Source organism: Camelus bactrianus, chromosome 4 (genome assembly GCF_048773025.1).
Source record: "Camelus bactrianus isolate YW-2024 breed Bactrian camel chromosome 4, ASM4877302v1, whole genome shotgun sequence".
NCBI classification, from domain to species: Eukaryota; Metazoa; Chordata; class Mammalia; order Artiodactyla; family Camelidae; genus Camelus; species Camelus bactrianus.
Genome location: NC_133542.1, coordinates 84,124,919 through 84,149,180, shown reverse-complemented (window position 1 = coordinate 84,149,180; position 24,262 = coordinate 84,124,919). Strand labels below are relative to the sequence as shown.

Here is a 24,262-nt window from a genome sequence, read left to right as displayed (position 1 = left end):
CGGGGCCGGCCCCAGGGGAGCCCAAATCCCCAAGGGGCAAAGCCCGCGGAGCGCTAAGTCTCGCTCCAAGGCCTTGCGCAGGCGTTGCCCTCTGCCTCAGCCCCTCCGACGGCCCGGATCCTCCAGACCAGGTGTTCTCAGTGAGCAGCACGTATGGACCCCATCTGTGTCACTGTGAGTCAGCCCCTCTGTGGTGAGTGTCATGTTGTAAGTCCTCAGTGAGGGACCCCCGGGTCGTAGGGGCAGGATTCAGACCCCCAGGATCCAGCCCGGGGCTCACACGAGCACACCCGGTGAGGGAGACCGGCCCTCTCCTTGCCCTCAGCCTCCTACTCAGTTCCCACTGCAGCAGCCCCCATCTAGGCTCAGCGCTTCGGCCCGCCCCTTCCTCTTCCTAGGACCCCGCCCAGCCCAGGCAACCGCCCAGGGAGCTGTGAGACACCGACGACCCAGCCGTGGTATCTGTGGGCGGCTCTGATCAGGTGACCAGCCTGGCAGAGCCGGGGGAAAGTGAGTGGAGCGTTCCTGGGTGTATCTTGGTCTAATAATGGATCCTTCATGTCCATCTTGGTCTACACTACCTAGTCTAATGGTGGATTCCTGGATCTAACTTGATCTCCACTACCTAGTAAAACGGAGAATCCCTGGGTCCATCTTGGTCTGCACTCATTTAATGATGGATCACTGAGTTTATTCCCCATTAGACTGGGTAGTGGTGACCAAGATAGACATGTGGTTCCATCATCAGAGTAGGAATGCTGACCAAGCTAAATGTTGGTAGAAGCTGATGATACATAAGAGCCCTCCCCTTTCCTGGGTCAGAGTTGTTTCACCCCATAGTATCTAATTCCCATTTTAGGCTTGTCACACATGATGACTTTATTTCCCTTTATATGAGCCAAGCATGTTCGTATCTGGGTACCTTAGGACTACACAAATGTGTAGTCTCAGGGTTCTGGAGGCCAGAAGTCTGAGATCAAGGTGCTGGCAGGGCTGTGCCCCCTCTGAAGGCGCTGGAAAGGGTCTGTTCCAGGCCTCTCCCCAGCTTCTGAATGTTCCTTGGCTTGTGGTAGCATCATTCCAGTTTTCACACAGCTCTTTTGTCCCTTTGTCTGATCCCCCCTTACTTCTTTATCTTGGAAGGGTTCAATATTTGCTTTTATTTTTAATTATAGTCAATTACAGTGTGTCAATTTCTGGTGTACAGCACATGTCCCAGTCACGCATATACATTCATGTATTCGTTTTCATATCTTTTTCATTAAAGGTTATTATAAGATATTGAACATGGTTCCCTGTGCTATACAGAAGAAACTTTTTAAAAATTTATTTTTATATATAGTGGCTAACATGTGTAAATCTCAAACTCCCAAATTTATCCCTTCCCACCACCTTTCCCCAGTAACCATAAGATTGTTTAATTTCCCCTTTTTGTAGGGATGTCAGTCCCATTGGACCACCCTAAAGACCTCTCTTTAATTTGATTGTCTCTATAAAGACCCTGTCTCAAGATAAGATCATGTTCTGAGATACTAGGGGTTAGAACTTAATCACTTGAATTTTGAGGAGGACACAGTCCAGCCTGTAACAGCCCATAACATATCAAGAGGGAGACAGCATGTTTTCTTGGCCATCTGGGGCATGGTTTCATGTTCTGGGTGTTCAAGCATGTGGTGCTGGCCTCCATTTGTGCTATTAGGGAACTGGGGGTGGCCTGTAGGAAACCATACAGCCTGTCATGCCTCAGAACACCCACTTGTATCAGAGTCATCTTCAGAAGCAGTGGGAGGCACTGGGCTTGGTTCTGGAGGAAACTCAGCCAGTGTGAACCTTGATCTAGGCCTCCCCATCCACCTTTTCTGGGGCTTCTGGGGAATGGCATGCTCCTGGAGAGCACCAGCAACACGACCACGTGCAGGGAGGGAAACTGAGGCCAGGGAGGGAAGAAGGCCCTCAGCCCACCACAGATGCAGACTGACTGGACCGCCACCTCGCCCCCCATCCATGTTAGGGATGGCAGTTCTGACAGGCATCCTGTGCCTGAGCCTTAATAGTCTCATCTGAGGAATGAAAAAAATCCTCCCACCCTCCCAAGGTGAGGGAGACAGTGATGTGACTGAGGATAGAGCATCGACTGGGCCACACATTCTCCACCCCACCAGTATTTGGACTTGCTGCCACACCCACATTCCCCCCAGCTCTCCAAGTCCTGGCCTGTCTGGCTGTTATCTCCTTGCCCTCAGGCCTCAGCCACCTCCTCCAGGGAGCCCTCCCTGATGCCCTGCCCAGACAGAGCTGTTCTGTGCCATGTGACTTCAAGGCCTATGAAGCAGAGAGGACATATGGCTCCTCTGGTGGAGGAAATGCGTGGGCAGCTGGAGAAGAGGCAAGGAGAACCCAGCAGACACCTGAGGAACTGATCCAAGCCTTGGCCTCTCTGCATTTGGTGGTCCAGGCCTCACCCCATTACCTGCTCCCCATCTCACTTTGCAGCTAGGAGCACATAGTATACTCAAGCAAACATTTGTTGAACGAATGAACTGGCAGGAAGGAACCAGAGAGGCTGGTGAAGGGAGAGGGGTCTGAAAGCTCTGGGTCTCAGTGTTCCACTCTGTAAAATTGGCTTACATGCAAGCTGCCAGAGATTTTGAGGGGATGATGATGATCTGGCCTGAGGGTCTCCTCTTCCCTCAGGGCTTAGGTGGAGTATTGGCTGTCCCAGAGAGCCTTCCTCAGCCTGACTTGCTGGACACAGGGACCACAGGGCGTGGTAGCCTGAGGGGTACGGTGCATAAGCCTGTTTGGAGGTAGGGGTGTTTATTGATGTGTTTTCCTCAAATCGGATAATAACTGTAGAAATGTAAAATGCTTGTTTTTCTTTAAATGTTCTGCACTTTTGCTCCCACTCAATAGAAAAATGAGATTTTTATCCTTAAAATCTCTCATAACCAACCAAATCCAGAAAGTTCCATCGCAAAATGAGAGTCAAGGAAGTAAGATAGTCTCATGGACTTTGCCTCTTTTTTTTAAAATTACCCTTTTTAATTAAGAGCTATTATTTTTAAAAGTAATCTAAACTTGTAGCTCCAATGAGCTGGGTATTTCGGGAGAGAAGAATTTTCCCAAAAATGTTTTCTGCCAGGCTGTTTGGCATCCTTCGCGCACACCGGTCCTCTGTCTGCTCCACAGGAAGGCAAGAGCCGGTCCCCTTCTATAGGGGAGCCCTTGCCTGGAGCCCACTCCCCGTCAGGGCCCAGGCTCTGACTGCTGGGCTGTCCCCCCTGGCCTTAGGCCTGCACAGGCGAGTCTTTCCTTGGCTTTCCGGAGGGAGACAGGTGAGTCACCCCAGGTGACATCAAGCCGCCACCCACATGTTCACAGTGATGGCTGGGAGACGGGCAGCAAGGCACCTGGGAGGGGGCAGGCCCACAGGCTGTGCACCTTCCCAGGGTGGATGAAAGCAGGTGATGGATTCACAGAACACATAGGATCAGTCCCTCCTGCATGCCAGGCCTGCTCAGATGTCAGGACAGTGGGCACAGGAGGGACAAACCCTGATGCACTGCTTCCAGAGTTCCTCCTCCACCTCTGGTTAGCTAAACTGTGGATCATTTTTTTCCTGCCTCTTGACTCTTCTCTGTGTTGCCTGAATTTTCTACAATGAGCATGAATCCATTCTTTCATCAAAAAACAGGAAATGAATAAAAGAGTTTAAGGGTGGGGTACATGGAAATGGTTATACACATTTGCAGGACAGTTCTGAATTCTACCTGGCAGAAATGACATAGACTGACCCCTCATTTACAGATGGGGAAACTGAGGCTCAGAAGAGCAGAACTTTCCCATAGAAGGCCGTTTGCCTGATTGGATGGTGCCTCGTTACTGTGGCCTGAGGCCCCAGTCATAATGACAGGGTTTGGGCAGCCTCCCCACCCCTGCCCTGGAGACAGGGGTGTGTTTTCACAGCCAGAAGCTGTTCCTAGGTGAGCCTGGAGTAAGATGTGCGTAGGCAGGTTTGGGGCAATCCGGAGGCTTAGTGATTATGAGCCAGTTAAGCTTCTTTGATACCACGCACCTGCCCAGCCAGCACGGAGGGAATCCCCAGTCACAGAAGAATGAGCGTCTCCACTCCGCCCTCTCCTTGTCCCCACTGCTCCCTGCCAGCTTCCCCTACCCACCTCCCCCTGCCTAACACGGACCCTGTGGCCTCTCAGGTTATCTTAGCTACCTCTGCACCCTGCTGGTTGACTTTGGGTACGCCGCTCCCTCTCTGTGGGCTCCAGTCTCCTCCCCAGCTTCCCCAAGCCATACCTGCCAAGACTATGGCTCAGGGGCACCTCAGAGGCCCAGGCTTGGGGCCCGGCACACGCCTTGTGCGGAGGCATTCCCTGGGCCTCCTAGGGGTGGCCTCTCACAAGGCCTGGAAGGCTGGCCAAGGCCATCCAAATGGACAGATTGGAGAGACCTGACCTGGGCCAGCTGCTTGGAGGGCTCCTGTTTCACAGATGGGAAAACTGAGGCCTGGGGGAAGGGTCTGCCCCGAGCAACACAGCTTGTTTCAAACCTTCTCCCCAAGGCCCAGCCTCTGGGGCCTGACATTCTCGCTCTCTGTGCCTCTCAGTTTTCCCACCTGCAAGATGGGCATGTTAGCACTCCTCCCACTGAGGCCAAAGGAAGGATGTGATGTACAGTGCGAGTCCATGTGTGACCATAGTCAGGGCTGGCAGGAGGGGTGGGACAGCAGAGAGCAGGAAGGAAGGTGCTGCTCTGAGCTCCATAGGCTGCATACCTGCCCTTGCCCCCTCACTCCCTATGCTGACATCTGTGCTTTTCCAGTAATCATCATCAGCGCTTTGCTGTCCCCATTTTACAGATTATAAACTGAGTCTCAGGCCTGTGAGTCACACATTTGCTTAGTAGCTGCTTTAGTCAGCTGCAAGGGATAGAAACCCAATGTCAACCCAGAGGAGATGGCTGCTGGCAGCTTCAGCATACTGAGGGAAGCCCTTGAGGCCCAGGATCCCAGAGCAGGGGAGCAACTCTCCCAGCATCCCATCACGTCATGCCAGAGATGGATGGGACCATGTGCTCATCCCTGGGCCAATCACTGTGCCAGGCAGAGGCGTTCTATGGGTCTGGGTTCCGGGAACCTGTGTCTGCATAACCACAGATACTGTTTACAACAGCAACAGTCATTTCTGCTCATGAATCTGCAGTCCAGGCAGGGCTCAGCACCTTGGCTCTGCTCCACAGTGAGATTCCACTGGAGAGGGCTCACCCCTGGGTGTCGACCCCTCTCCACAGGGCAGCTTGGTACTGTCTTCCAGGGGCAAGCGTTCCTGAAGACAGTGAGTGGAAACTGCCTGTTCATTCGGGCCTTGGTCCGGAATGTCTCTGCCATTGTACATTACTCATCAAGCAGCTGTGGGGCTCAGGTTCAAGGTTGAGACAGACTCTCCTCGACAAACTTGAGGGCCACCACGGGGGCACAAGCACTAGGCCAGATTGTCCCAGACTCTTCTTGGGTGTCTGACGGGTACCTGCACACTAGAAAGCCATTCCAAATGGAAGAACTAAGATCAGATCCAGACCTCAAATATATGTGTGAACTTGCTGAGTTCTGATAAAACACAGACATGGACAAGCCGACCCAAACACAGGTGCATCATGCTAAGTGCTGATGAGGGATACGGGTGATGTCTGTGTTTTTGATGCTTGTCTGCATTTTCTGAACTGTTCAGAGGAGTGTACACTTGATTTGTCTGGCCCGGGGCCATAACGATGCTCTCTAGGGGCAGGTAGGCTGAGCCCATAACCAGAGATGAGGTCATCTCTCAAGGAGCCCATGTGTGGAGTCCCAATGACAGTATACATGGGTTTTCCCGCTCACTGAGGCCCGGCTCAGCCCAGGTACGTCCAGCCTCACGTGGCTCTCGGATATGGCTGCACTCTTTAATCCTCTGCCCCCAGTACCCCCATGGTCCCAAGCCCTCCTGGAGACCACTTGGTTCTCGCTCCTCTGAGAGGCTCAAGGAGGGCCCATTCAGTGAAGGCCAAGACCCTGAGGTTGGATAGTGCCTGGGCTGGATCTCTGTGCATCTCTGTGCTCACTGGGGCCCCTGTGCAGTGGACAACCTGTCAACTGAACACTGCTGTCCTCGGTGGGGAATGTGCCCCTTTATCACGGGTCCTTTGCTGACGGTCACCATCTATCAAAGCCAGACTCAAAGGGTGGTTGGGTTAAAAGGTCCCTGCCCAGCTCTTTCTTGATTCCCTATTTCATTCCACGCAGTCGTTGAATACCTGCTCCTGCCTGGCTCTGTGCCCCGTGCTGCCAGCCTCTGTGATCTCTCGGTTCTCAGGGCCCAGGGGTAAAGCTCTCAGTAAAACTGAATTTCCTCCCATTCTACTCAGCCCTGTGGCTCTGCTGTTGCTTCCACACGTCACTCAAGTGCCACTGCTTCCAGGAAGGACGCCCTGCTTACCCAGGCTGGCTTGGGGCAGGCCATGGGCTTGTGTCCACCCCTTCCCCCTGCAGTAGACAGACTGCACCTGGAGTGCAGGAGCCAGACCTGCTAATGGTTTGAGGAATCTGAGAATGAGAGGTGGTCCAGGTAGGAAATGTTGGTGCCGCCTTGGGCAATCTCCTGCTCTTCTTTTCTCTCCACTTACCAAATCAAGCTATGGCTCAGATTGTGGAATTTGGCATCAATGACCTTGAGCTCAAACCCTGATGCTGCCGTGGTGACTTTGGGCAGGTCCTCTGTGGCAGATGCTGCCTGTTCCCACTGTGTCTCCTCAGCTAAGCCCAGCTCCCAGCTTCCTGAGGCTCCCTCTGGGGTCTTGTGTTAGTCATGTCTTTTATTTCCTGTGTTCTGATGCTTTGACACAGGCCATGCTGACCCTGGAGGAATGGCCTCCAGTTCCTAGAGACAGTAAAGGACTTACCTTCAGCACATCTTTCGTATGCAAGCCAACCCACACGGAGCCCACACCTCAACCACCTCGCACCCTGGGCCACTGTCCACCCACCCTAGTCACCCCAGGGCCAGGAGCCCACTGAAATTATTCAAACTGGCCAATCCTAAGCCTGCTCACCCTGCTCACTTGTTCCTTCCTGTGGAAACCACAATAAAGGCCCTTGCCACATCTCCCCCTCTCCCCCTGCCCCATGAGCAACCCTGGTGCTTCCCCGTGTGGCCCTGCGTGGTGCACTGTGCTCCCAGCCCCCTGGCCCCTCGGCAGGCAGGACAGCTCTGAGGTGATGGTTCTGCATTGTGAGGAAGCTGGGCCAGGGGGCTCTCCTGTTGAATATAAACAATCACAGAACATTAGCATCAGACAAGGTCACTCTGTGAGACAAAGAAACAGTACAACTTCATAACCTTCTCTAGGCATGAAAAACACAAAGTCACAGGGCAAATGATAAGAATGTCAGTTGTCCCTACCGTGGTCATATAAGTGGCCACTGCTCTGTTACCAACATCTCTTGCTTCCCTTCATTCTTTCCACTTTCTAATAAAATTCATTGCTACTCAAGCATAGACCAAGCCCCATTTCCTAACAGCATCCAATCCAGCCCTGCTTCCCTGAGCCCTCTTCAAAATCGCCTTACATGAGCCCAAACCCTACTCAAGTCCTCCCTAACACCTTTGCACTGAGAAGACCCACCGTTTCCCGTGGTGAGTGCTTCGCCTCCCCTCACTGTGGCAGGTCTAAAAAGCCAGTGTTGTCCTGGGGTCTCTGCTGGGAGGGATGAGTGAGTGACACACAGGCTTCCCCTGAAGCCAAGCTTCAGTTTCCTCCAGACCTAAGTTGCTTGATAACACACCCTGTGTATCCGTGTCCTGGGGCCACCACAACAAAGTACCACAAATCAGGAAGCTAAAGACAACAGACAGATGTTGGTGTTCCTTGGTGTTCCTTGGCTCGTGGCTGCACCACTACAATCCCTGCCTCCACCATCACATCTCTGTGTGTCCTTTCCCTCTTCTTACAAGGACCAGTCACTGGATTTAGGGACCACCCTAGTTCAGGATGACCTCCTCTTTACTAATTACATCTGCAAAGACCTTACTTGCAAATAATGTCACATTCTGACATTCCAGGTGGACATGAATTTGGGGGGGCACTCTTCAACCCATCACAGTCTGACCCCCTCTGACCCCCTCAAAAGTTATTTTGGTCCCACTTTCAAAATACTCCATCCCAACATCTCTCACAGTCTTAACCCATTGCTGAAGGGAGAAAAAGGAAGGAATGAAGGAGTCACTGGTCCAAAGCAAGTCTGAAGCCCAGTGGTGCAAGTTCCAGTAGATTTCAAGGCCTGAGAATACTCCTTTGTGGCTTGAAGCGCCGTCCTTTGGCTGCATGACGGTGGCCCTGCTCTCTGGGCCCCGCCTTCTCTGGTCTCTGCCTCTGCATTCGTGGCTTTGCCCTCCAAGCCATCCTTCCTTTACTTTCATTCCACCTCTGGGCCTCTCACTCCAGGCTGGCAGAGTTTCTGCTGGTGTGACAATCTCAAAAACCTTGTTGGTCTTCTGTGTAATTCACAGGGAGCCACACTGTCAGATAAGAGGCGCCACAGATCTTTCCTGAATAACCCCATCTCTGTTTCTGCATTCCACTGAGATGGCCGAGTGGACCCACAAGTCATGTACCTAACTTCTTCCACGGTAGGTTCTCCCACAGCACCATTGGTGTTCTCTTTAGCCCACAACTTTCCAAACAGTGAATTTCCTAATTTTAACAAGCTGAGGACTTTCCAAATCATCAATGCTGGTTCCTTTTTGCTTAACAGTTCCTTCCCCAATTTCTTTCTTTCCTCTCAGAGTTTACTACAAACAGCATGGAGAAACCAGGCCATGTCATCCACATTTTGCTCAGAAATTTCCTCAGCTAAATATCCAAGTTCATTCCGTAAGGTCTGAGTGTTACAATTTCTACTCTCCACTCAACCCTGGAACACAATTCAGCCAAGCTTATGCCGCTTCACAGCAAGGATGGCCTTTCCTCCAGTTTCCAGTAACCTGTTCTCCATTTTCATCTGAAACCTCACCAGAAGCACCTTACATGTTCAAACTTACACTAGCATTATGTTCATGACCATCTATGCGTTCTCTGAGACAATAGAACCTTTTTCTACATTCTTTCTCAATTCTTTCTGAGTTCTTACCAGAATCTCCTTTATTGTCCATTTTCTACCAATAATCTCTTCAAGGACATCTAGACCTTTTTCATCATGTGCCTCAAAACTCTGCCAGCATCTACATGTGACCCCGTTCCACAGCCACACCCACACTTTTAGGTATCTGTTACAGGAGAACCCCCTCCAGATGCAAACCCTGTTTTAGTTTGCTAGAGCTGTTGTACAAATGGCCACAAACTTGGTGGCTTAAAACAACAAAAATTTATCCGCTCAAAGTTCTGGGGGCCAGGAGTCTGAAATCAAGGTGTCAGCAGGGCTGCGCTCCCCACCAGAAGCTCTGGGAGTGGATCCGCCCATGCCTCTTCCAGCTGCTGGTCACTCTTGGTGGCCTCTGGTGTCCCTTGGCTCACAGCTGCATAGTGCCAAGTCTCTGCCTCCATCACGAGGCCCTCCCTGTGTGTCCTCTCTGCCTTTTAAGGACACCAGTCATTGATTGGATTTAGGGCCCGCTCTGTCCTCACTTTAATTAACTACATCTGCAAAGAAATTATTTCCAAATAACATCATGTTCTGAGGATCCAGGTGGACATGAACTTGGGGGAGGGGGCACCATTTAACCCAGGAAGCCAACTTGTGTTGCTTTCTTCCCTTCTCTGCCTCGTTCTCCACCCCCCCCCCCTATTTTTCCTAGTTCCCTCCCAAGTAAATTCCTTGCATTCAATCTGCATAGCAGGGTCTGCTACGGGGGAAAAAGCTACCTAAGACACAGGCCCCCTGCTGTGAGCTACTGGGGCCCCACCTAAGACACGGCCCCCCTTCTCTGAGCTACCGGGAATCCACTTAGGACATGGCTCTCCGTGCTGAGCTGCAGTGACCCCTCTGTGAATGGGGATGATAATGGCCCCTTTCTTCAGAGGTTTTGGGAGGACAGAGGAAAGAATGCTGTGGGGCTCTAGGCTTAGATCCGCACTCGGGGAATGGCCACTCCCTGCCTCTGGGAAGTGGGATGCCTTGCGAATGACCCCAATAATTTTCCTTGAGGTGGGTGGGCTGCTCCGTTGCTAGGTTTCCGGTGCTCCTATGGGGTTCAGATGCCGTTTGCGAGAGGCTATGATCTGCTCCCTGAGTTCTGACAGGGCGCAGGGAAGTAGAGCTCCGTCTCCGGGATGAACGTTGACAGGACAGGGGCTTGTGCATTTCCAGGGGGCAGAACTGGAGAGCTGAAGGCCAGACGCCCGGCCCTGCAGGAAAGGGGAGGGTTCTGTCCCTCCCAGGGACACTGCCAGCCTAGACTCCGGTGGGAAGATAGGGTCAAGGCAGGACATTCTGGAGAGGGATGCAGGCTGGTCCCTGCAGACGGGGGCTGCGGGGTGGTAGGAATTGGACACCAGATGAACTTTCCTCTCTCATGGCTGTGTCAGGTGATATCAGAGATGGGGTCCTTCCTGCCTGGTCTCCCATCCTGGTTTGGGCTCCCCGGGAAGCCCTTACGTCCCATTCCAAGATGACTCACCTCCACCCCTGAGGTCGGGGGCTGTCTTGGGTCACATGGCCATCCTGGACCAACCCTGGCTGAGGGAGCAGGAGAGCTGGTCAGGGAGCCCCTGCTGCAGGAGGCCGAGATGGAGTCCTTTCTCTATATACCTTTCATTTCCAGGATCTGGGGGCCAGGTGGTCCACCCAAGCTGGCAGCTCTTCTCCTCTGCAGAAAATTCCCTAGGCACGATCTGGTATTTGTCACCCTGCTGGTCAGAGGGGAATGAGTCCGGCTTGGGGACAGCACAGAGGGGCCATCAGGAGGGTGGGACAGGGGTGAGAGAGCAATGTGGGTGTGCCACCATGCTCAGGGACCCTCAGGATGCTCCCATCAGGGGTCACTGAAGCCCAGCAGGCAGGGGCTTGAGCACAGCCAGGTTTTGAGGGAAAGGAAACTGCAGGCTGGGAGATAGTGTGAGTGAGCCGGGGACAAAGCCTTCCTGGGGCTGCAAGGGCCTCCATCGGACCTTTGCACCTGTGAGCAGGGCACCAAGCCCAGAAATCCGTTGGGTCAGCAGGGCTGGGCCTGGTGGGCCTTGTGGCCAGGAGGGCAGGCAAGGCCAGCTTTCTAGGATGGAATGTGCAGAATGTGGGGTGGGCACTTGGCTGCTCCCCATGGCTGCCTTGGTCCCACCCACTTCTCTGGCCCTCGGTTTCCTCTCTCATAAACGGGGGAGCAGTGGTGGGTGTGGGAGGGTTTGTGACCAGGAAGCAGCCTGGCCTCTTGTCACAGCTGGCTGCCTTGGGACCACCTGGAGTCCCTCTGGTCTGGCATACCTAGGAACACCTGGAGCCCCTTGGGAGCACCTGGGATCCCCTGGGACCACTTGAGACAAACTGGAACCCATTGGGGATAGCTTAAGCCCCTCAGATACACCCGAAGCCCCTCAGGACCATCCGGAACCCCTCAGGACCACCTGGAGCCCCTCAGGGACCACCTGGGGCCCTCAGGACCACCTAGAACCCCCTGTGACCACCTGGAACCTCCCAGGACCACCTTGTGGGAGACCCCACAAGGAGATGGGGTGACTGAAAGGAATGGGTGGTTGAGGTCCACAACACAGCCACCCTCAGTTATCAGCTGGGCCTCCCGGAAGGATTGTTCAGACAGAGTTCATCTGCAGACACACTGTAAGTGGCTTTTGGGGAGGTGAGCCCACCTTCCTCCCTAGATGCTCAGCACCTGGACTGGCTGCTCAGAGGGACTTGGGTTCCAGAGCCCTGTCAGACCCCAGGAGGTGGGATGGCCCTTTGAGCATCTGGGGGATGAGGGCTGGAGCCCCCCAAGGCTTGGGCTCTGACGTTTAGGGTAAGCTGGGGCTTCGGGGGCCGATCCTGCCACTTCCACGTGCACGGTGTCCTGCTGTCCCCTGGGAGGGTGGTGAAGGATGGGCACCGGTGTGAGTCGGACCCACCTGGGTCCAAATGCCCCTCTGCTGATTTCCTGGGGTGTGGCAGCCCCTCTGGGTCTGAGTGTGCAGGTCTCTGCAATGGGACCAGATGTCTGAAGAGGAATTGGCTCTATGTCCGGAGACCTGGGGACCTCAGAGGAGGCAGGAGAGCACTGGGCCTTTATAGCCTTAGGTAGCCACTGCCACTCTATCAGCCTCAATTTTTGTGTCTGTTAAAGGAGGATTCCAGACCCAAAGTGCATGACAAGAACAAAGTCCCTGAGCTTCCACGAAAGCTGTTGGCAGATATTAACTGAGTACCTACTATGTGCCAGGCACTATTGTAGGTGCTTCATCCTGCCCTCGGAGCTTCAGTTCTAGATGAGGAGACAGAGGTTAAACAGAGAGAAAATACCCAAACAAAAAAGTAGAGAGACTGCGATGAGGGCTCTCTGCAGAGGTACATTGAGCAGAGTCTTGCAAAGTCCTGCAGGAAGCCCCCAGGCAGAGGGAAGAGCATGTGCAAAGGCCCCGAGGTAGGAAGGAGACTGGTGTGTTCTGAAGGCCCAGTGGCTGGAGCCTGGTGATCTGGGGTGGGGAAGAAGCAGTAGAGGGGAGAGGTGGGCAGGAGAAAATGAGGCTGGAAGTGTGGTAGGGCCAGAGGCTACAGGGTGTTGTCTGATCCCCCAGTCCTAGAAATCCGAGTAGCCAGCACCCCAGTGCCCAGCACACAGGAGGTATGCCAGCTGTGGCTGCTGCATGAAGAAATTGATGAAGAGTGAATGAGTGCCTCCCAGCTGGGTCCCTAACTCACAGTGTGACCTTGGGCAAGTGTATTTCCCTCTCTGGGCCTTGGTTTCACTACCTCTAAGATGCCCCCTGAGTTTTAATTCTTTTCAGGAAGTGGCTGGGCTGGGTGCCTGCCTGCAGCAGGTGCTTGTGTACGCTGGCTCCTTCCTCTTCCCAGGACTGTGAGGGACACGGCCAGCATCCCCCTCTGGACCTAGTGGGGATGGGTGTTCCCCAGGCTGAGCAGGCAGCAGCCCCTGGGGGCACAGGAGACCCTCAGCTCAGGCCTCTGGCTCCTGTGATGATTGGGTACTTCAGACCCTTTCCTGCCCCATCTGGCATTCTCTAGGACCCTAGAGAGCCCAGGAGCTACCTCCTGCTCAGCCCACTGCACTCCCTTCTCCCTCCATCCAGGGGATGGCCCTCCTGTCCTGCAGGGTTGGGGGCTGGACTTGAGGAGGAGGAGCAGATCTAAAAGGAAGGGTGGTGGAGAGGCTGAAAGCCAGGGTGCATCCAGCCTCCACCCTCTGAGGATGGGCAGTATAGTGTGCCCAGGCCCCGGGCTATGGGGGCAAGATGAGGGCAGCCAGAGGCGGGGTGGGAAGAAGCCAGGCCCAAGGATCACCCAGACACATGGTGTGGAGACTGGGCAGGCGGCCCATGTCTCACAGTCCTTACTGGGGCATCCAGAGGGGGTAGGCAGGCCAGATGCCCTCAGTCGGAAGGGTCCCTGGGGACAGACCTGCCTTCTGGAGCCAGGCACTGGCCACCCACCCTATGACTTAAGACTGCACAGTAATTGTTAACATTTTTCAGGATATGTCACAAGAACATCCAAGTGTCTTTCATCTCCTGAAAAGCTGGATGCTCTGGCCACGCAGGTCCATGCCTTGTGTGGAGACTGGGCAGAGGCTCCCCCATCTTACTGCTGGCCTTCGGTGTGCCCATCACAGGGGTCTGTTCTGAGACCTGCTGGGGACACTGGGCCCCGTCTCCATCTCTGCCCTGGTCGTTTTCATCGCAGCCAGCTGGATCTAGGTCCCCAAGCCTGCCCCCCGGCTCCCGCCTCCCAGAGCATCTCAAAAGGAGACCCCACAGCCAGGCCTTGTCTCCCCGAGGCTCTCTCTGCCCTTCACCGTGCACCCCTGGCTCCTCCAGGCCTCAGTGGTCCTGCCCTTGGCCCACGCACTTCCTGCAACCCCTCCTCCAGGGCGTCGGTCAGAGGTGGGGTGCCCAGGGACCTCCCTCCCGGCCATCATGCCCCTCCCCTTCCTCCCCTGTGGCCGCACGTTTTCTTCTCAATGGGAACGGAGGCTCCAAATGGAGGGATTTCCTTTCCTCTGTGTCCTCAGGGGCTAGCACTGTCCAAAACGGGCGGCAAGGACATTTTTCACGATCCTGCTGCAGCCACAGCCTGTGGGACACCTCCTGCTTTCACCCTTGCAGCTGGCCCAGGACACTCTCTGATGGACCATGAGATGGAATATGACGTCCTGGTGGACCCCGAGCTGCTAGGGGCAGGATGCCCGCCTCACCCACCTTCCCTTGTGCCGAGTGAGGGCAGGATCCTCCTGAGATGACTGTGGGAACCTGTGTGCCTGGCCCCCCCAGCTGTTGGGTAGGAGAGGAGAGGGCTCAGCTCTGCCCTGGTGCACAGGGAGCTCCCTGGGGAACCAGCCATGGGACCCTGGGCAGGAACCCACAGTGGGGACCCTGGGTGTGGATGCCAGTCTTGCCCCCTGAGACCCCAGCAGGGTGCCACCATGCCCAGCGGGTCCATTTCAGCTGCCCACTTGGTCTGGAACTGTGGGACTCTCGCGGGCATCCTTTCTGTGATTCAGTTCCCTCAGCTGTGAGTGGGAACACCCTGGGGTTGTGGTGAGACTGAAGTATTGCAGAGTTGACCCTAAGAAGGAGCCCCACTAGGCCCGACCATATGTAGTAGGTGCTCAGTCAATGCATGAGACAGAGAGGGTGGAGCAGGGGTAAGGGGCAGGACCAGCGGAAAGCAGCCAGCTGGGCCCCAAGTCCCTTCACTGCCTCTGACACACACTGTCCCTGCCCTTGGGCAGGGACAAAGGCAGGGACTTTGCTGCATTTCCTTGAGCAAAAGCACAGTTGGAAGGGCCTGGCCTCCCCTTCCCAGTGGACAGGTTGCTTGTGTCAAGCAGGGTCAGAACACCCACTGCAGGGTGGAGAGCTCTCTCAAGTGCAGGACTCGGGCCCAGGTACACAGCAGGCATGCAGCTGCAGCAGCACCCAGGCACGTGGAGGACGGTGCTGGCTCACGCATAAGCTCACCTGGGCCCCGCCCACCTCGCCTGGGCCCTGCCCACCTCACCTGGGCCCCGCCCACCTCACCTGAGCCCTGCCCACTTCAACTGGGTCTCACCTTCAATTCACCTGTGCCCTGAGTACCTCACTTGGACCCCACCCACCTCACCTGTGCCCCACCTCACCTATGCCCTGTCACTCCTCACCTGGGCCCCACCCCTGCCTCATCTGTGACTAGTCACCCATTTCTGGCTCCCACGATGGGCCTCTCAGCCCCCAGGTAGGGCCTTGAAAGTCTGCCCATAGGTGGGCAGTGACAGGCACCCCTGCAGAGTGCCTTGTGGATGTTAGAGGGATAAAGGTCTCAAGAGACTGGACATCCCTCAGTTGTTAGTGCCTAAATCCCTGTGCTGTATCCCAAGGCCCTCAGGGCTCTGGTGCAAATAGCCCTTTCTGATGGCCCAGCACTCCGTGGTCCCATATCTAAGCCTGGCTCCCCCTGCTACAGGAGCAAATGGCCCTGTCCACCTCATTAGCAGGACCAGGGATGCAGAGCCGGTCTCCAGGCATGGCACCTTGTCTGAGGCCCCGCTGTCTAATGCCACTGAGCCCTGGGGTCCCCACAGGAGGAGTGACTTGCAACTTGCAGGCCTGGGTGGGGGTCTAGGCCCCCACTACTGGCTGTGCCCCTGTCACCCTTGTTCCCCATCCAACCACCAGCAGGCCCACCATGCGGAGACTGCGCCAAAGCTGTGTCCACCTGTTGGCTGCCAGCATTTACTTATGCAGATAAGCACTGTCCACTGCCCTCCAGGGAACGCAGGCACAAATCTCAGGCCCCCACACGACACCGGTGTGGTCGCCCTGTAGTTTTCAGGAACCCACCACTTGCCCCCGTGGGCATCTGCAAATGGGGTGGTGAGCTACGGGGCAGCACAGGGCTGTGCCTAGTGGCCTGGAGACGAAAGAGGAGGGGGCCTGAGTCTGGCGGGCCAGTTACAGTTCAGCTCACATGGATGTAGACGGTATAGATGGATGAGCAACCGTCAGGAGGGGTGGCGTGACTGCTGACATCCACCAAGTGTCCCTGGACACCACCCAGGAGGCTCCTTCAGTCTTCCGGTGCCAGGTGACCCTGCCTGGCCCATTCAGACAGGGTTACTTGACAGTCACCCCACACCCCACTCTGAGTCGCAGTGCTGGGCCTGCGGACAGAGGCCTGGCTCTTCGAGGAATGTGCTGGGTGACCCTAGGCAGGTGGCTGCCCCTCTCTGGGCCTCAGTTTTCTCCTCTCTGACTTGGAGGGACCCTCCAGGGCCAAGTGCCATGTGACCTTTTGGCCCCTTAGCAGTCCAGGCTCCCTTCATGCCTGCATGTGGCCTCGACGCCACCTCTCAGGTGAGTACCGACCCTGTCGTGGTGGGTGTACAGCCAGAGATGCAGCAGAGACTCAGCTCACGGGCCCTCTGGGGCCTGGGCCGAGGGCCCACGGGCTGCTGTGCTCAGGGCCTCCAGCCACTGCTGCTGCAGCTCGGCGGACGAGGCGCTCAGGTACAAGGACTCCCGGGCCTGCTGCAGCTGCCACACGTGCCCAGCACCCGGCCTCTCCGCGGGGTCCGGCACACTCACTCTGCAGCCGGAGAGGGGGATGGCACGCAGCAGCTGGCCATCCTGCAGCAGAGGAGAGAAGGGTCAGCATCCCAGGGGAGGAGTTCTGGCATCGCAAAAACACAGCTCCCATGAGTGGGCGGCAGAGGGGTGATTCTGGGCAGTCGGGGAAACTGAGGTACTACGGTCACATAAGCCACCCTCCAAGTGGGGTTGGTCCCAGGCAGCATGGCCCAGGCCTACCTAGGCACCCTGGGCTTGAGGCTCTGAGCTGTCAGAGCAGAGTGGACCCCCCACCACCACCCCGCAACCCCACCCCAAGCATGGCCCCCGGGACAGAGGACACACCTGGCTGCCTCCCTGCAGGTGCAGCACCAGCTCCAGGGGGTCCGACTCAGGGATTGCAGCCCACACCTTGCTCCAGGCTGTGCTACCATCCGACACCTGCAGGGGGCCGCAGAGCAGGCTGGGCGGGGCGTCCTCAGAGACTGGCTTCTGGGGACACAGAGGACAAGTCAGGTGGAGTCTCACCTGCAAGCGGCACTCTTCTGGGGGAGCACCAGGGCCGAGGCTCTGGGGGGGAGACAGCAGGAGGGGGAGACAGAGTGGACAAGGGCCTGGGCCGGCCTGACCTCTCCAGGGTCACCGCAAGGCCACCTGGGGTTGGGCTGGACCCTTGAGGAAGTGAGACCACCAGCAGTGTCAGGACAGAAATAAAGATAAAATATGAAAAAATAGAACAGCAAGGAACCAGAATGTGGTTCATGATTCAGCTGTACACACACACGCACACACACACACACACTCACACACCTCTCCCTCACTGCGGATGTGTTTAGAGCAGTCATGAACACAACCCCTGCATCATCAGGAAGCCCCTCAGACACATCTGGTGAAGCTGGTCTCTGCTTGGACCTAGGACCTGGTCTCCCAGACACAGTGTTTAAAGTGCAGGGATGAGGGGGCCAAGGGCACGTGCAACGGGCTCCTCTCTCCTCTATTGAGATAATCCTACACTCGGTTCTAACATACTGATGCATTTGACCTCTAAGGTGTACAGAAACCCTAACTGAGGCTCCACCAGAGCCCTGGCCCACCTAGATGACCCTCCCAGAGACCTTTGAGGAGGGAAACTGACATTATTAATAGCCTCCTAGAAGACCCCGATGTGTAGCTGGCCATGGAGAGAATGGAAAAATGTGCTTTTTTGGAAAGGCACATTCTCTCTTTTCCAGCTTCCCTGTCACCTCATCAAAAAGGGACAGTGCCCTTGAAAGAGGATCTGGAAGGTAGCAGCCACCCTCAGGAGGATCGTAGGAGAGAAGGAGGCTGGTCCTCACTCCCCTTTGGCCCTGAATGGCTTGGCCAAAGCACGGGAGCACTCCCCTCCATGCGGCTTCCAGGCCTCCAATCAAAGTGACCATGAATGAAGATGACACTTGTCCCCATCTGCTATGGGCTGAACTGTTTGCCCTCAAATCCATGTGCTGAAGCCCTAACCCTCCCCCGCACCATGTTTGGAGATGGGGCCTTTGAGGAGGTAATTAAGTTAAAATGAAGTCATATGTATGGGCCCCAATCCAATGTGACTGGTGTCCTTATAAGAGGTGGAGATTAGGACACAGACCCCCACCGAGGGAAGACCATGTGAGGCCACAGGGAGAATACGACCATCTACAAGCCAAGGAGAGAGGCCCCAGGAGAAACCAGCTTGCTGACACCTTGATCTCCAGCTTCCAATCTCCAGGCCTGTGAGGAAACAAGTTTCTGATGTTTGAATTGCCCAGTATGTGGTATTTGTTACATAGCAGGAGCTGACTGATACACCTCTAACTCCTAGGTGCAAATGGTTCCCAAGCCCTCGGCTGTGGTGGGCTGAGAAGCCCAATGTGCACACACGTGATATCTGGCATTCAGCTGCTGGCTGCTCTCAGCGCCCTATGGACCCCACTGAGCCCCACCATTCCGGGTTCCAGGGAAGCCGACAGCTCTGGCAGCCCAGTCTCCGCAGGCTGCTGGGACTGGGGGCTTGTGTCCGGAAGGCTCACAGGACCCAGCCCACCCACCTCTGTGCTCTGCTTGGGCTCCCCGTGCTCCTCGGAGCGGGAGGAGGCCACTGGCTGCATCAGGAAACACTCTCGGCAGACACGGCTCTGCCTGCCGTGCTCGGCTTTGAACTCGGAGCACTTCCCGCAGATGACCTGCAAGACAGAGGACATCTGTGACCCCCCCACCCCAGGGACAGAAGACTCTCCAGAAGGAGGCTGGAAGGGCCGCAGGACCAGAAGAGACATAACTGAACATGGAGGGGAAGGGCAGACACCTCGAGGCTGGCCCCCGCTGGGCTTCCAGGACCTGCCTTCTTGCCTGGAGGGGCCAGGGCCAGGGGTCTGTGTTCCTGGCAAGGAGGCTGGGAGGAGGAACTACGCACATGGAGACCCCAGCAGCCGGCCTCCTCCCATCTGGACTCACCGCCCCGCACAACTTGCAGTGGTGTTTCCTTTTGGTGATGGAGTTGAAGGTCTCACCGCAGCTCCTGCAGCCCTGCTTCTCCTTGTCACGCCTGGTCTTAGAGGACCCTCTCCTGGGCTCCAGCTGTGGGGAGGCAAACGGGTGCAGTCAGCTTCCCAGCATGTGCAGAGCGGCAGCTGCATGATCCACAGGCAACACACACGCAGGGCAAGAAAGCCTCACGTGCAGAAGGAAATTAACCAGGAGCCCCGTTGGCCATGGCCGCCTGCCCGGCCTCGCTCCCCAGAAGCTGCCCTGCTGTCACACGGAGTGAGATTCTTTGGGGATCCCAATTATCTCAGGAATAGAATCCTTATGCCTGGAATGACTTGGCCCTACACAGAGGTCAGTGACTTAACCTGGCGTGTCTGCAAAGATAAACACCGGAAATGGAAAAGGCACTGGAGGAAACGGCCCCTGATCTGCAGAGAAGCCCAGATGCCACGGACTGGGTGTCTGCAGCCAGTGTCCGGCCAGGTGGCCCTTCCTTCCATGCTCTGTCCTTCACTGGGCCCCAGAGCATGGTGCCTGCTCCATGTTAGGCACTCAGGCGTGTGCACTCACCCACCCAAACACACGTGAGAGCGCTCGCCGGGGGTGGCGGAGCAGAGTCAGGGGCTGTAGTCCCCTCTGCCTCCCACAAAGCAAGGCAGTGCTGACACCTTTCAGCAAGGCAAGAGAAATAGCACAAAGTCATAAAACATAATATGGTTTGTGTTTACAGAAGTTAAAAGATCTTTGAGACAAGTCACAAGAACACACTATTAAATATTTTTAAGTTTAAACAAGCTGTTTGGTGTAAGGTTTGGAAAAGATTTATAAGAACTACATTAAACTGCTCAGAGCAAAGAGGAATTGGGGAAAGGCAGGTAGCGGGGCAAGAGGGCTTTTCATTTTATTCTAACACTTTACATTTTTTTAAAAAAGTGTTTATTCCTTTCATAGTTAAACACGTTAGCAAAAATTTTTAAAAATCTGATGCAAAGCTAAGGAACAGGTATGCAAATCATGCATGAGAGGTAGACTTCAAGGCAACATGTTAAAAGACTATTTAAAAATGTCGCGTTACACTGCTAAGAAAAGCAAGCAAGTTGCAAAGTAACGCGTAGTAGCATATAATATTTACACCAAAAAGAGGAGTGTGTGCATGGAAAAAGACTGGAGACCACCCAGATGGTCCTATCGGCTGTTTGGAGTAGAGTTACTCTTATCTGACTGTCCTATCTGGATTTTCTCAATTGTTCAACAAGAACATTTTATGAAAGAAGAAGAAAACCAATGAACAAGTATGTATCTTTTTGAATTAATTCTTATTTTGTGGTTGGCTTTATTCCTTTGATAACTATGTAGGTTTAAAAAGCTAAAGCTCTAAACGTTCTTAGAAACAATGAACAGTACATATACATAAGCTTAAAAATATATGTGCAGTAAAAAGAATGATCTATCAAGCCATGAAAGACATAAAGAAACTTCAAAGACACATTACTAAATGAAAGAAGCCAGTCTTAAAAGGCTACAAACTGTACGATTCCAACCAAGTGACATTCTGGAAAAGGCAGAGCTACAGAAACAATAAAAGATCGTGGTTTCCAGGGGTTTGGGGAGAGGGAGGGAGGGAGGAATGAAGAGATGGAGCGCAAGGGATTTTTACAGCTATTAAATTATTCTGCATGATACTATAGTGGTGGCTACATGTCATGCATTTGTCAAAACCCATAGAATGTACAACATCAAGAATGAACCCTCATGTAAACCATGGATTTTGGTTGATAATCATGTGTCCATGTTGGTTCATCGATTGTACCAAACATGCCACACTGATGAGGGATGCTGAGGGTAGGGGAGTACATATGTGTGGGTGGGGAGGGCTATGTGCGAACTCTCTGTATTTTCTGCTCAATTCTGCTGTGAACCCGAAACTGCTCTAAAAAAATAAAGTCTATTAATTAAAAAAACAAAAACAAGCAAACAATAAAAGAAAGCAAACCAGCCACTTGATGACCAGCCCCACCCCAACCCCGCCTCATACCCCCATCAGGGACTGGGTCCCCCCTGCCCTGTGGACAGAGGTTTGAGAGCTGGGTGAGGTAACCTCGGGCCACAGTGCCATCAGTCGTGTCCAGGACCCCAGCTCCACCTAATGCAAGGGCTTGGGGAGTAAGCAGGAGGGGGGAGCGAGTGTGGGAGTGGGCACGGAGCATGCGGTGTGAGGCTGGGGTGGGGGCTCAGCGGGGCTGATTATGTTTCTCCATCTGATTAGGAGCAGTGACCGGTGAGGGACAGCTCCCAGGCCCCTGCTCGCCCCTTATCAGGCGTGAGACCCTACACCCGTCACTTGTCTCTAAGCCTAGTTTCCTCATTTATAAAGCGGGGTGAGGAACCTCTTCCTGGCCCCAAGCCCCATCACAGCACAAGTCCTGACCATTTTTTTGATGATTGCTCTTGCATGTTTCCATGCCCTCCGGAAATGCCCCATTGTTTGATGAGATAGCTTCCTGGCCTTGAACCACCCAGCATCCCCCCAACCCCAGCATTTCCTCTCTGGATGGGTAAGGGGCTGGAGTCCCAGCAGAAAGCAGTCAATTCACCACAAACTTAAGATTTTAAGAAATGCCACAGCGGAGTATGGGATTCCCCCCGATGGCAGTGCTTGTCCCAGCCTCCCCCCTGCACAGACGAGAAAACTGAGGCCCAGAAACACTTTGTGTTTAAAAGAGAAACACTTAAAATAAGTTTTCTGAGCAGAATAAAATGAGGTCTGAGATTTGTTTTAAAATATTTCAGAGGAAACAAGAGTGTGTGTCCGTTGGGGGAGAGAAGACAGATAAAACACGAACAGCACAAAGTTGAAGTTGCTCCAGGCTGGTGTGGGGGGCTTGCTGTCTGTTATAGCTCTTTGCCTGTGTCCAAAACTTCCATAATAAAAATTTGAACAAAATCAGCTAAAAGTATGTTGAACATAAACTCTGCAAGTTTAAGGAGAAAGATATGCACTGGTTGGGGGTGAAGAGGGCAGAAACGAGGGGCCTGTGCAATGGACGTTGTTATGGGTTGAATTGTGTCCCCCAAATTTGTAGGTTGTGGTTCTAGAACGGCACCTCAGAATGTGACTGTATTTGGAGAGAGGGCCTTTAAGTAGGTGATGAAGGTAAAATGAGGTCACTAGGGTGGGCCCTAATCCAGTGTAACTGGTGTCCATATAAGAAGAGGAGATTAGGACACAGACGCACAGAGGGAAGACACTGTGAGAACACAGCGGGGAGATGGCTATCTACATGCCAAGGAGAGATGCCTGTGAACAAAAAAGCAAAGAGTGTCACTCATCATCCAGTTGTGAAAGGGTTAAGTCGTGGAGGAGGTGCCAAGATGTTGGAGCAGAGAAACTCACAGATCCGCCCTCTCCCACAAATACACCAAGAATTACACCTGCAGTGGGAGGGGAGAGCTCAGTGGTACAGCACGTGCTTGGCATGCACGGAGTCCCCAGGACCTCCGCTAAAAATAAACCCTAATTACCCACCCCCAAGCAAAATAAAATAATTAAATAATACAATAATAAATAAATTAAAAATTTGAAAAAAAAATTACATCTACAAACCCACTGAATCGCACAGAACACCTACTGAATTCTGGCAGAATGTCTCTCGCTTTGAAATACAGGGGGATTCTCACAAAATCCAATAAACGATAAGTTCATACTGTATAGCATGGGGAACTATATTCAATGTCTTGTAGTAATTTATAGTGAAAAAGAATATGAAAAGGAATATATGTATGTATATGTGTGACTGGAACATTATGCTGTACACCAGAAACTGACACACTGGAACTGACTAGACTTCAATAAATATATATATACATAAATAAATGAATAAATAATGTTGGGGAGACACTACCCCCAAAAGGGTTAGGTCGCAACCACTGCAGTGACCCACGACAGTGCACCCTGACGGGAATTCAGGATGAAAACCTAAGACGAGGTACTCTGTGCGTTGGACACACAGGCGCCTAGACAGTTAGATGTTTGTCAGAGAGAATTTCAGTGACCGCAGCTTCTTGCATTTTCCCATACATAGAAAAGCACTAAAATCATTAACTTGAGGCATCTGTTCTTTGTGATTAGCAATAATCTTTACCAAGATGTATGCTCAACTCTATGTATTTCCCAGCCCCAAAATTCACATATATACTGGCTCCTCCCCTACCTCTGGGGAGCAGAGCTGTCTCCCGGGCTGCAGTTCTCAGTAAGACCTTGAATAAAACTTTAACTCACAACTCTTACGTTGTGTGCTTTTCTTTAATCCAACAGGCCTCATGAGAAACCAGCCCTGCCAACACCTTGATCCTGGACTTCCAGCCTTCAGAACTGTGGGAGAGTAAATGTCTGTGGTACCTTGTCACAGCAGCCCGCGTGCACTAATGTCGACGTTTCAGCGCAGATCCTGGCCTGTGCTTCCCAGCTGCGCTGCCTCTGCCCGTCGTCTCCGCTCTGGGCCCCACCGCTGCGAGGCACTGGGGCCCTGGGGCCAGCTGACTCCCCCAAGGGTGATGGGAACACTTGCTCTGCCCGAGACCCCACCCCGCCATCCCGCTCCTCCTCCACCTCATGACCCCTGGCCCCATGGACACTGGGTGTAAGATGGCCTTGGGCCCCTCTCAGTTTGCTCCACGCAGCTTAGGACCACAGAGCGCTGTGGGTGAATGGGTGGCACAGACCGGACAAGCAGTACCAACGCTCTCCACAGCCCCATGTCCTACCCAAGGCCACCCCTGCTACCTGGCCTTGGCCTCCAGCCACACTGCAGCCCTGAGTCACAGCTTTCCGCCCCCACTCAGGGCTCCTGCTCCACGTCTCAGGACTGCTGGGGACCAGACACAAGGAGAGAGGGGAGGGGGGAGGGGGGAGGGGCGTGGGGAAGGGGAGGAGCAGGGAGACAAGCGGAACTCGGCCATCCACGGGGTCTGCCATGGCCCAGCAGACCCAGCCCTCCACCTGCCTTCATGG

General features: G+C 54.0%; 1 protein-coding gene and 1 long non-coding RNA gene across 6 annotated transcripts in view; one reads left to right on the top strand and one right to left on the bottom strand.

Moving 5' to 3' along the window:
* Positions 1 to 58: 58 nt before the first annotated feature.
* Positions 59 to 23,654, top strand: LOC141577540 (uncharacterized). 2 transcript variants are annotated; one of them, XR_012506707.1, is made up of 3 exons: positions 60 to 193; positions 2,695 to 2,807; positions 23,567 to 23,654. It is a non-coding gene; the product is annotated as an uncharacterized LOC141577540 (long non-coding RNA). The 2 variants fall into 2 exon arrangements; XR_012506708.1 differs by lacking the exon at positions 2,695 to 2,807 and having other exon boundaries at positions 59 to 193.
* Positions 15,890 to 24,262, bottom strand: part of FGD3 (FYVE, RhoGEF and PH domain containing 3) — a 56,825-nt gene continuing 48,452 nt past the window's right edge. For 3 of the 4 annotated variants that reach the window (XM_074362997.1, XM_074362996.1, XM_045504603.2), the window contains 4 exons: positions 19,219 to 19,341; positions 18,813 to 18,947; positions 17,095 to 17,241; positions 15,890 to 16,809 (listed from right to left, as the gene is read on the bottom strand). In XM_074362997.1, the coding sequence (XP_074219098.1) occupies positions 16,594 to 16,809; positions 17,095 to 17,241; positions 18,813 to 18,947; positions 19,219 to 19,341 (621 nt within the window). In that variant the 3' untranslated portion in view covers positions 15,890 to 16,593. The remainder of the gene's footprint in view (positions 16,810 to 17,094; positions 17,242 to 18,812; positions 18,948 to 19,218; positions 19,342 to 24,262) is intronic. The other variant, XM_074362998.1, reaches the window with a different exon arrangement.